The sequence below is a fragment of the Micropterus salmoides genome, unplaced genomic scaffold, assembly GCF_014851395.1.
Source record: "Micropterus salmoides isolate LMB-PRFRI ecotype aquatic unplaced genomic scaffold, ASM1485139v1 Ms_hic_scaffold_21, whole genome shotgun sequence".
NCBI lineage: Eukaryota > Metazoa > Chordata > Actinopteri > Centrarchiformes > Centrarchidae > Micropterus > Micropterus salmoides.
Window position 1 is genome coordinate 15,649,027 of NW_024041262.1, and position 11,466 is coordinate 15,660,492.

Genomic DNA, 11,466 nt, shown 5'->3' on the forward strand with positions numbered 1-11,466 from the left:
AGCATGAGGAACAGCTACTGTATGTGCGAGTTTTACATATAGGACTATCCCCCTCTAGTGGTGACAAGAAAGTCCTGGCATCGGGAGCCTATGCACCATCTGACTGGAGAGAGAAGTCCTCGGCCTGACAGTGAAGATGAAATGCAGGCAGGCGCTGCAAACTAACCCCCTGCATGCTGCCTGCTGGCCAACACTGCATTATCTGAATATAGTAATTTAAAAAGGGAGACAATACTGAGATTAAATAAAATAAAATATGATTGATGACACAATTAACTGAAACTACACATTGCTGATCTTACCCTTAAGGTAAAAGATTGGGGGGGGGGGGGGTGTTCTTCTCTGTTGCATTTCAGCCCCACTCCATGATTTGGGCATACAGAAGGGATTTATTTGTAGATATAACTATCGCCAAATGTTGCTTCAACCTTCACGGGTGACTGCACTTTTGGGACGATTCAATAACACCAGATGGTATCAATGCAAACATTTTAGAAGCATTAGTGAGGGGAATTTTCTAGATGTTATTTTCCTTTTTTGCCAGCTTTCTTCTCAAGAATATCACCTCAGCAGTAATAAAACAAAACAAAACCTTTTAAAAAACAAACAAACAAAAAAACAAGTTTCCCATCCATACCAAAGAATGATTCTTTGGTGCAGTATTTTAACTTTAAATTTTCATGGAAGCCCGATGAGGTCCTGAAACATTTCATTAAACAAAACTACAAGTTTAAAGAGTTTACTTTAATAAAATTATAAATATGGTCGAGAAAATAAAATCAAGCAAAAGATATTCTGAAAATGAAGGATGTTGTGTTTTTGTGTTTAACAGTTCCAAAAGGCACAATTCATCAACTTATTCAGAAGCAGTTGATAAAAAACATTTCAGTCAGTCAGCTGTCACCACAGTCCACAAGCTTAGTCTCCTTGTTCATAACGGGAGGTTTCAGGAAATGGTTTTTCCCAGAAGGAAGTCGGCGTATTCTTTTCTCCGCAGCACTCGGTGCATTTTGAAGGTGTTGGGTGAGGTGTTCGAGAAGGCCATCATGTGCTTGCGAAGTTCTTTGAACGCACCCTCTGCCACCAGCTGCACCCTCATTGGTCCGATGCTGCCTTTTATACGGAAAGACTTGTAGACAGCGGAGTCCTGCTGCAGACAGATGTCCAGCTAGATGGGAGGACAGGAGGTGGCACACAGAAAAGAGAATAAAGATTCACTTCATGATAAAGAAAAAACATGGCATCTGTCAGCTAGCTTTGTCTTACCTTGTATCGTTGTTTTTCTGTGAGGTTTCTCACACCTTTCAGCTCTATGAAGACCTGGTAATGGGGATCTGAGCCACCTATGGAATCTCCTACAGCACCACAGTAAAGATTCGTTATAGTGCAAACTGAACCTGACTAACCATTCAGAGGTGAGGGGGACAAGCGAGACGTCATACCCATTATGCCACTCTCTGCGCAGCAGTAGTCGACCAGCTGAGCTCCTGGCCACTGAGCAACGGCTTTCTTCAGAGCATCCAGGAACAACGTCTCGGACACCTTCTCCCCTCGTACGCTCAACATCTGACCCCGTCTGATAGAAGCCAGAGGGAAGCATGGAAGAAATATTTCGCTATCCTGCATACTTCTAAAATCTAGATACAGTACATTGTATGCAGTGTGAGATGATATGCAGTATGTTAACAAACAAAACACTGTGTTAAAATGTACCTGTACTGAAACTCAATGATGGGACACTGGTTGTGGAATCCAACTACTTTCACAATGTCTCCAATGCGATATCTGTAACACGGCAAAAACCATTGTCATTATGGAGCCTGAGCATGAATCTTGATATTACATAGCATTGTCAGACCTGAGACGCTGCTCATTTTATCTTGATAAGAGTGCAGTCAAGTGAAACCACATCACAATGCCGATGACACAAAGCAATTATCGAATGTAATTTCTCACTTTATGTTGCCTATAATTCGACAAAGTCGAAGTCGAACCCTGTGACCACTTATGCGACAAGTAACAACAAGAAATATACCAACATTGGCCTATATCAGACCTGAAGAGTCCTGAAGCGTTTGTGATAACAAGCTCATAGTTCTGTCCCTCCTTCACCTCCTCCATCAGCAGAGTGTGAGGCATCTCCTCCTCCAGGCTGCTCTCTGGCAGGAACTCGCAAAACATTGAGCGGGGACATAGCAGGTAGCGTCTGTTTGGCTCCTGAGGCCACAGGTTCACCCCTATTAGACCTGCAGGGGCCCATGCATACAAATTAGAGATAATACAACTAACCATAGATGAGTTTCTTACTTGGAAAGGAGCACCTCAGAAACATTTTATTGGGATTCATTTATAACTGGTATTGCCTTTAATTTACTTAAGTACTCTTCAATTACTACTGATTACTCTACAAAAACTGAAACATAACATGTTACCAGTACCTAAAGTTAACATCTTTGTTCAAAAGACAACAAAAGCATTTATGGAGCTGTAACACCGAAATGTATTTTCATTTCATACTGTAAATGGTGATAAAAGACTTTGGGCCACTCGACCACCTGAACTTTGTCATTTAGAGCAGTTGTTCACACGGTGGCGTCTGGGATCAGATGTGTTCCCCTGCAGGTTCCTACCTTCAGTAGCAGCGTAGAACGGCGAATAGAAAGGCACTCCCTGGCAGTAGTTCTCCCTCAACATTTCCCCATAAATCTGATTGGAGCCCGAGTCCACCGCCAGCACCAGGTGGAGGTGAGGCCACAGGCGCTTGGCGATCCCACGGAAGCCGTCCTGGAAGTGGGCCCGGAGCTGAGCGGCCCTCTCTGGGTCTGGCTTCATCCGAGCCTCAAGCCTGGACCTCACTCCGGGCTCCAGAGCCAGAGCGCTGCTGACCTTCCCTCGTTCAATGTCCTCCACAAGCTCCTGCCAGCGATCCTATGGGACGGGGAGGAGATCTGGGGAAATTACTTTTCTAATCCTTAGTTCATCAAACTAATTAGAAGAGCTTTTCTTATGGACAATGGGAGCCTGACACCTGAACCAGTGGGGCTCAGGCCAGACATGCATGACTTACACAGCACTAAGGTACTTTTCCACATCAAACAACTTTTAAGGACTTAAGATACAGTAAATTTTTGATTAAAAACATGTATTTTCTGGTTCCTTTCATTTTAATTTTCATGCTTTTTACTCCTCCAATCACATAATGTATTGAATAGCATGATGCAAAAAAGAAAAGTGTGTTAACATGACCTACAGACACTATGTGTATAATAAATCATGACGTGAGCTATACTGCACCTGTAAAGCACTGAAAGCATAGAAGACTGTGGAAGCAAAGTTGGACTCTAGTGTTCCCACACTGGGATCTTTGAGAGCAAACAGGAGATGCAGGTAGAGTGTGTCCTTCTCACTGGGAACCTGAAAGGGGCAACAGATGACAATACAATCTATTGAAAAACTGATCAAAAATGGTAGATAATTAATAAAATCTGCATGAAAGTTATAGAACAAGAACAGCATCAACAAGACAAAGAAGTGAAACTCTTGCTGGTCATATTGTAAATTGTACCTCAAAGGCAGGTGCCGGGGTTGTATAGAGGTTCAACATGTGGCGGGAGGAGGCTGGTGTGGAGGAGTTTGGTCCAATGGGAATACCAGCCTCAGAATGGCGAAATGTAGGTGAGTAGAAGAACTTGGTGGTGCGCTGGAGGCTGTCAGTCGCAGGGAACGCTCTTTGCATGGCATCCAAACACACAGTCACTCCCTGGTGGAGACACATAAATGAATATTGTTATTAACATAGTTTTATATGCACATTATCACGGCACAGGCTACAACCGGGCCAACACATCGACATCGTCATCAAGCTACACCTGTATGAAGAACTCATTGTTGGTGTCCTTGGTGCTGAGCAGCATGGCGCTGGGTCCTGATGTCCCCGAGGTCATGGCCAGGATCAGCGGCTTCTCCGTGATGATCACCTTCTCTTCTCCTGCTGCAACGCGTCCAATGAGCTCACGGTAGTGCTCATACGTGGTGATGGGGTGGCGTGCTCGGAAGCCATTGCTGTCTGAAATAATCGAAAACAGTTTAAAGGCCTCTGTTTCTGAGTTTTACTGCAATTATACTGTTTATTGTTGTCTTTTTGAGAAGAATAAAGAATAAGCTGCAGGTGTCATATTTATGTAAGTTTGGAGTCTGATAAGGAAATAAAATGGGAACTACAAGTGAGGTACACAAATAAGGTTTTTATTTCAAAAGGCATCATGTTTCTTTGTATTTTTCTTATTGTCCAGGCACCAGAAATCCATGCATTATTGTAAAACTATAAATCATGTATACTACAGGAATGGCAGCTGTATAAGAAAGAAGAGTGCAGATAAAACCACAAACTATACTGTTAATAATATAGAAAAAGTTCACTAAAATAAAGGAGTATTTTATTGATTCTTCTATTTCTGCAGTGATGCTGTCATTTACGGCCATAGCTACCATTAGGGATACAGAAACTGTCTCGGTTTTGTCTCAGGGAAACTGCAAGCTTTAACAACCTAAAAAGTTTACATCTTACAATTACACACCGTAGTTATTTTTAAGCAAAATAGGTCTTTATATTTATCCACCTGAATTCTATCATAATAATAGCATTGTGAAGAGGGATTTGAAACAAAACTTAGATCTTGATAGACAGAAAATCTAGTTTTGATTAACTGGTTGTAGTATAAGTATTTTTTCCATGTAAAAATATGAAACATTCCCTTGTTTAAGCGTCACAAATGTGAAAATTGGATTTTCTGCATTTGCGTCAAGTGATTTGAAGACAAGTCTTCAGGAAGTTGTGATGGGACCTTATGAGGGGGGAGCTGCTCAGTAAAATCCTGGTTACGGCCCTGCTGTCATACAACACATAACGTTACAACACACAGCAAGACAGAGGACAAATCAGTGTGTCAGAGCAGGTTTTAGTACCTCAACAGGGCTAAGTTACACATGTCCACACGTTAAAAAATGCTCATTAACACCATATTATTGTTTTCTTACCTTTAATTGAGCTGAAGTCATACTGACTTCCATAAAATGTGTCTGCGTTTTTCTGCAGGCGCTTCAGCAGAGTCTCCTCCTGGACTTGCTTCACATTGAGAGTATCGGCTTCAAGTTTCTTTCTCTGCCGCCTGCTCAGCCAGCCCACTCCCTTCACCACCAGATACTGACTGAGCAGACTGCTTAAAGTCCGGTGGTGACCTTTCTTTTTAGATCGTATGTCCCTCCAAACCAGCGCCACCCCGGCCAAAGAGCAGACACCGATCGCGGCGGGCAGAGGAGGCGGCATCGCTGCGGAGAAGAGCCGGTGTTACACAAGGAGCATGAGGTAGCTGAGCCAGGTGAGGGCGCTGTTGGCCAACATTAAACCGTTAATTGTTTCGCAAACTAACTATACACTGTTTTTCCGTCAGACTACCTTTACAGCGACCCTTTCCATCATTTCACACATTCAGCTACATCATATTGAAGCCACTTAACTTACCTGGAGTTGGTCCAATGATGGCGACAACGACCGATAAAACCACAAATAAAAGCGGCACAGCAACGCGAAACCAAGAGAACGCCATCTAGAGCTAACAATGTGACCTAATGTTTCTGAGGGGTTAACTGTTCACACGAATAGTAAAGTTTAAGCTCCATTTATGTGACAACAGATTGGTCTGAAGTTTTCCTTTCGCATCCGTTTTAGCTACTTCCGTGTTTGGGTGGCAGGCTGTCACGCTGATTGGCTCACTACAGGATGACGTACGTGTGTCTGATTTACATGTTATAATTAATTCCCAGGCGCTAAAATTACTCTTTTGTTCCTGTATGCATGTATAAACTGTATGTTACTGTACAATCCCAAGTCAATAAAGACTTTCACACTTAAAGAAAAAAAACACATTTAATTTTTATTGCTTACGCACACACACATACATACATATACGTCTATATGTTTGTTGAGACAGTTCAATAAATAAAGAAAAAAAAACTAAAATATTTGTCCTGAAATGATTATATTACACCTGATTGTGGTTGATGTCTGTAAATAATATAATAATATTATTATTTATTCTGATTTCTCTGTTAGAGAGATTATTTAGTTTACCCACAAAAATATTGAGAATAAAAGTAAATAATCCTACATAGTTTATAATTTAATAAGCACATACTTATTTTATAATTACTTTTATGCAGTATGTAAACAAAATTTGTTTGAGCTTATGTTGCACTGGAAATATACAGAAATTATTAGCATGATTTATATATTGGGTACATAATTTCTTAAGTCTGTGATTACTAACTTGAAAAGCAATGTGAGCATCAGAGCAGTGACATTAATTGTTGCACAACATCCTGAGCTGCAGAACATGTAAAGAGTCCCTCTGGCTGTACATTAGTCCACAGAAACCCCTTCATCAGCTCTCCTCCTCAGAACCTGCACAAAGATCAGTGAAAATACTGAAATCTTAAATGTGCTGGAGATTTTCAATCAGAGAGGTCTGCAGTGTGCTCACCTGCTTCATCTCCATGGTGACAGCTGATAATGAAAGAGCACAGGGAATTATGTGGCGCACATGAAATGTTAAATACATGATCAAGCTTATTTTAGATACATCTTTTTTTGGACTAACCTGCCCAGTAAGAGGAGGGTAACACCAAGGGTCCATCGACAGATGCACCGTGGAGCAGCTCAGCCAGCCACAAGACCTCAGCTGGGTTGTCAACAAAAAACTCTTCTGGTTCGTCCACACACAGCTCGACTTCTGCCACAGTCAGCAGAAACACGTTGTATCCTCTTGATTTCGAGCCAAAAATACCACAAATACCACTATTCATGTCTTGATTTGCCCTATTAGCTTGTACATTTTTTTGTCTCAATGTAGCAAGGCACGTTTAACAATACATAATGGAGTGTGGATGAAAGTTTAACAGCTGTAATTCTAGATCTCTGTACTGTATGTTTTTATCTTTCTATCTTTTATCTTTATTATCATTTATTGTATATTCCAAGAAACAGTTAGTAGGATATCATACAAGATGGGGAGTACTAAGTGAAACAAATTTTTCATTTCAGCTGACCAGAGACTTTATCGTCCTCCTCCTCCTCGTCATCGTCCTCCTCCTCCTCCTCTTTGGACCAGGCTGTGGTTGTTTCAATTGCAACACTACAGTCAGACATGGAGGATGTGAGGCTGTTGTTCTGGAGTCTGTGTGCTAAGCGTGTTGTGTCACAGATGTAGGCCTCTTTGTAAAACTGACAGGCTGCAGAGCGACACAGAAAAAGAAAAACACATTTTTGGACTCTGATTATGTAAGAACTTGGTTTTAAAATACCCATACTATTCAATTTTTGCCTTGGCTGATGATGATAATAACAGACTTAATGAGCTTTTAACAATGACATAGTTTGGTTAAAAAAGAATATTCATTAAATCATTGTAAAGAATCAGTTCTCACAGGACAAAAGTCATATTAGACTGTTAAATTACTTTACAGTACTTATTTAAGGGAACAAATCAAAACCAGTTGTGCCGAGTGATGACAAACAAACTGGCTTGTTGACTGGACACTAAAATTGGAGTTATACTAACTCACAGACATGTTCTAGAAAAGAAAGGTCATGAGATTGCTGACCCTGCATGTCTTCCAGCTGTTGGATGTAGCCGACTGCATCTCTGGTGTTGATGTGGAACCGGTGATTGTCGCTGAGGTGCCTCAGGACGTGTTTGGAGTGGAGGGCTGACGGAGTGTAATACACCAGCTTAGGGAGGCACAGGGAGCCCACGGCAGCAATTTCAAACTTGCTGCCCTGGACAGCAAGACAGCGGTATAATCAAACAGAAGTGCTACAGGAAAAATTGGTGTTGTATAAGTGGCATTATGCAAGTTTATTTAAATATGCGTGTCTTTAGGACCAACCTGGAAAGTGAAGCGGTCAATATCCGTCCAGGAAAAATCATACAATTGGCAGTGCTTCCCTTCCACCTCCTTAAGAAAAATATATCAGTATACATTCTTAATACATGCAAATTCAGGATTAAATTGATTAAGAAAGTCTATAAACCCTTCAAGAATGAAAGTGTATATCCAAAAATGCATTCTGTCCCACCTGAGATATATGGACTCCTTTCAATGCCACACCAAGAAGAATCGAACATCTCTCTTTTTTCTCCTGCACATACAATAACAGATGAAGAAGCTCATATAGCAGATGTTGCAGGACAAAGTGATATTCTCGTAAATAAAGAGTCGAGAGGGGCCATGATGAGGCCAAACAGATAATACTCTGTAATAGTCTTTTCCTGTGCCAATCATTAGAGCAAATGTTAGTGTTTTATGCACCACAGGGCTTATTATAAATGTGTCATTCCTACAAGTTTCCCCCAAAATTTACACCAATCGTTTCTGAGATACTGTGTTCGATGGATGGTCATAGGCTGAAGAAGCTTCTGTGGAGTACAGTTACAGTATTCTGGGGTTTTTCTTTGGTTAATGTAGCATCGAGTCTGTGTGTGACTGACCTGTCTCATCCTGTAGAAGGTGACTGGTCCATCCTGCAGGCAGCTGGCCTCTTTTATAAACTGCAAGACGGCTTGGCTACGTGACACACCTCTCAGCTCAGAGTGTAACACAGGGCAGTGCTGGAGCAGGAAGTCTCGTCCTCGTCGCTTTATCAGCTGAGGACACAAGCATGTTACAGTACATACACACACACACACACACACACACACACACATACATATGTTTTTATGATTTCCAAGATTAGGTCCAAATGGTCAGACTTTTCTTATTTTTTCTTTACCCAAGAGGGGAAGTAATCTTCAGGAAGAAAGTAATGTCTGTGTTTTCTCTCTGGTCTTGTTTCTTCTCCTTCCTCCTCTCCATCATTCCCCTCTCTCTGCTCCAGATCTCCGACTTCAGCTTGAAGCGCAGAAGCAGCAAGCTGGAAGAACAAAGCTTCCTGATGGAAGCTCTGGGAAAGCAGCACCTTCTGCCTCAGCTCGGCGTAGTAGAGCTGCTGCACTTTGCTGCTCCTTAAACCACCATATATATATATATTGTATTAAATATTTATTTAACCAGGGCACTTAAGAACAACTTCTTATTTAAGGATGGCCTGGCCTGACGGACAGCATTAGTGTCTTGAGGGGAGGGGAGAGTGGACACAAGTTTAGACAGACATTAAGTGATAAGGAAAAGGCAAGGCAATAACATACAGAAGCAAGACGATAAAGAAAGAAGGTACCAATAGAGCAGGGATATAAACAATGCAGTGTAGCAGACAGAATCTTAGAAGCTTAGAGCCACTCTCTGCAGTAATCTTAAAAGATAAGGCCTTAGCATAATTTAAGACTGTTCTGAAAAGGCACAATAAATTATTATTGTTGCTTTTAGAGGATGTGCTTGCATGTCTCTTTGGAAATGTCCATGACATTGTTCTTAGAAGGTGTTGGTTTATATATGTGCAGACAGATGAATATTCTTCAGACACAGATGCTGATGGGGGATCAACTTACATAAGTAGTCGCCCACTCTCTACATAATACTGCACTCTCAGAAATAAGATGAATGGGACCTGGAAATACAGAATAAAGATTTAATCAGAGTCAAAGAAAAATATTGCTTAAAACAAACAGAAAAAAATGTACCTGATGTGCATTCAGTTTTAGGATAATAAGTCTTTCCCTGAACAATAATGGGACAAATTGTAATTTGTATAGAACTCCTGAGATAAAAGTAAACATTATTACATTATGTAAGTTCAAGAATTCACTGAGGAACACTGCCACCTGCAAATTAGGGGTAACAAGGTAAATTGTCTGAGACTGCAGAGCTTAAATAGTAAAAAGGAAAAAACTCACTGCTAAGGATCCTCTGCTCCATCTTTTCCCAAAGTACTTGCTCAGTTTTTGCTCCAAATCAAGAAAGACATATTCATTATCTGAGGAACAAATTGAACATATTAAATCAGCATACAGGACATGGCAATTTGTTCAGCCAATCTGTGCCCGGGGTTTTCTTTAACTCCACTTCATTACCAGCAGCCTCCCTAAATCGCAGCATCCCGCAATAAATGAATTCAAAACATTTTCTCTTCAACTCCCACGCAGACACTGACTGACCTCTGAGAACAGCCAGACCGAGGACTTGAAGTTCACTGACACCCAGCTGCTTCAACACACTATTCAGCACCTCGTGGCCTCTAGCTCTCACCTAAAAAACACATACACACACACACCAAGAAAAAGTACATGAGAGTACATGGCACATTCAGCGTTCCATCCTGTGAGCTTTGGCTTCACACTGACATATTATTTTGGCTTTGTGGTATCAGCATTTTGTTTATTATTGGGTATCAGACAGTTGACAGATGATGGAGATCCCTCCCCGAAAACAGATTCTGTAAAACTTGCAATACATTGTCTTTCATTATTTTATTATCATTTATGTACTGTATATGCTATTGTATTGTTGAAATAAGTTTGTCAAAGTTTGTCCTGTGTTTAATTATTCTCAAATTAACTGTTCGAATATGTACATTTAAAAATATAAAATGATCACATTAAAGCATGCTTAAATGTGTAATACTGGTACATCAACAACAGCTATATAAAATTTGTGTCATGTGATCTGTTGCCATGAAAGAAAGCCCAGGTAATGTCAAATTGACTCTAAGGTCTACTTATTTCTCCAATTCCACAGGATGCACTGGAATCAAACATTAAATAATATAAAAAGGACACTGCGGCCACTCACCCTGACAGTACAGTCCAGGTGCTGCTTGTTTGGTATAAGGACGCACACATGTCGCTTCTGCGTCGTCCTCATGGTCACAAAAGCTTCAGTTCCTCTCAAGCCCCCCATATATCCTCCTCCTGTCCTCCCTCATGCCGGCCAAAACACGTCAGCGTCCACCCCTTGACTTCTGACTCTTGTTGATGACCAGAGAATGTTTGGTATTTTTGCTTAAAAATGACTAAAACAACGATGGAAGAAGTTGCCAATTGATTTTCTGTCTATGATTAATCAACTTGTAGTTTCAGCTCTACTGTGGTTCATACTTTACTTTCAGATTCTTATTGCAGAGAGGTGTTTGTAGCATCTATTTGGACTACTACCCACTGTACCCAAGGTAAACTAAACTTTTTTTTGCTTTTTATTTTCATTTGATGGATCTACACACCTTTCACTAAATGGAATATTTAAAAAAATTATATATATATATTTTTGTAATATATATATATATATATATAATCATATTATTATCATCTCTCTCTCTATATATACACACACACACACACACATCTCTCTCTGTCTATATATATATATATATATACATATATAATTAATTATCATCTATATCTATATCTATATATAATTATCATCTATATCTATATATATATAATTAATTATCATCTATATATATATATATATATATAT

At 40.3% G+C, this 11,466-nt stretch overlaps 2 protein-coding genes across 4 annotated transcripts; both read right to left on the reverse strand.

Annotated features, from left to right (window-relative positions):
- Positions 1-723: 723 nt before the first annotated feature.
- ghdc (GH3 domain containing) lies at positions 724-5,737 on the reverse strand. Of its 2 annotated transcripts, none has more exons than XM_038735959.1 (11): positions 5,522-5,737; positions 5,038-5,328; positions 3,870-4,066; positions 3,566-3,760; positions 3,295-3,414; positions 2,631-2,928; positions 2,057-2,246; positions 1,714-1,785; positions 1,443-1,576; positions 1,267-1,355; positions 724-1,168 (listed from the first exon to the last, which is right to left on the reverse strand). In XM_038735959.1, the coding sequence occupies exons 1-11, from the start codon at positions 5,604-5,606 to the stop codon at positions 947-949; spliced, it is 1,893 nt and encodes a 630-aa protein (XP_038591887.1). In that variant the 5' UTR covers positions 5,607-5,737; the 3' UTR covers positions 724-946. The 2 variants fall into 2 exon arrangements, with proteins under 2 accessions (XP_038591887.1, XP_038591888.1); XM_038735960.1 differs by having other exon boundaries at positions 5,038-5,387; positions 5,522-5,655.
- Positions 5,738-5,892: 155 nt separating this feature from the next.
- On the reverse strand, positions 5,893-10,854 carry LOC119916086 (FERM domain-containing protein 6-like). Of its 2 annotated transcripts, XM_038735962.1 has the most exons (13): positions 10,783-10,854; positions 10,149-10,239; positions 9,888-9,967; positions 9,543-9,601; positions 8,828-9,059; positions 8,547-8,702; positions 8,135-8,197; positions 7,945-8,013; positions 7,660-7,834; positions 7,105-7,287; positions 6,657-6,788; positions 6,540-6,562; positions 5,893-6,460 (listed from the first exon to the last, which is right to left on the reverse strand). In XM_038735962.1, exons 1-13 carry the CDS (start codon positions 10,852-10,854, stop codon positions 6,419-6,421), a joined length of 1,377 nt encoding a protein of 458 aa, XP_038591890.1. In that variant the 3' UTR covers positions 5,893-6,418. The 2 variants fall into 2 exon arrangements, with proteins under 2 accessions (XP_038591890.1, XP_038591889.1); XM_038735961.1 differs by having other exon boundaries at positions 5,893-6,562.
- Positions 10,855-11,466: the final 612 nt, after the last annotated feature.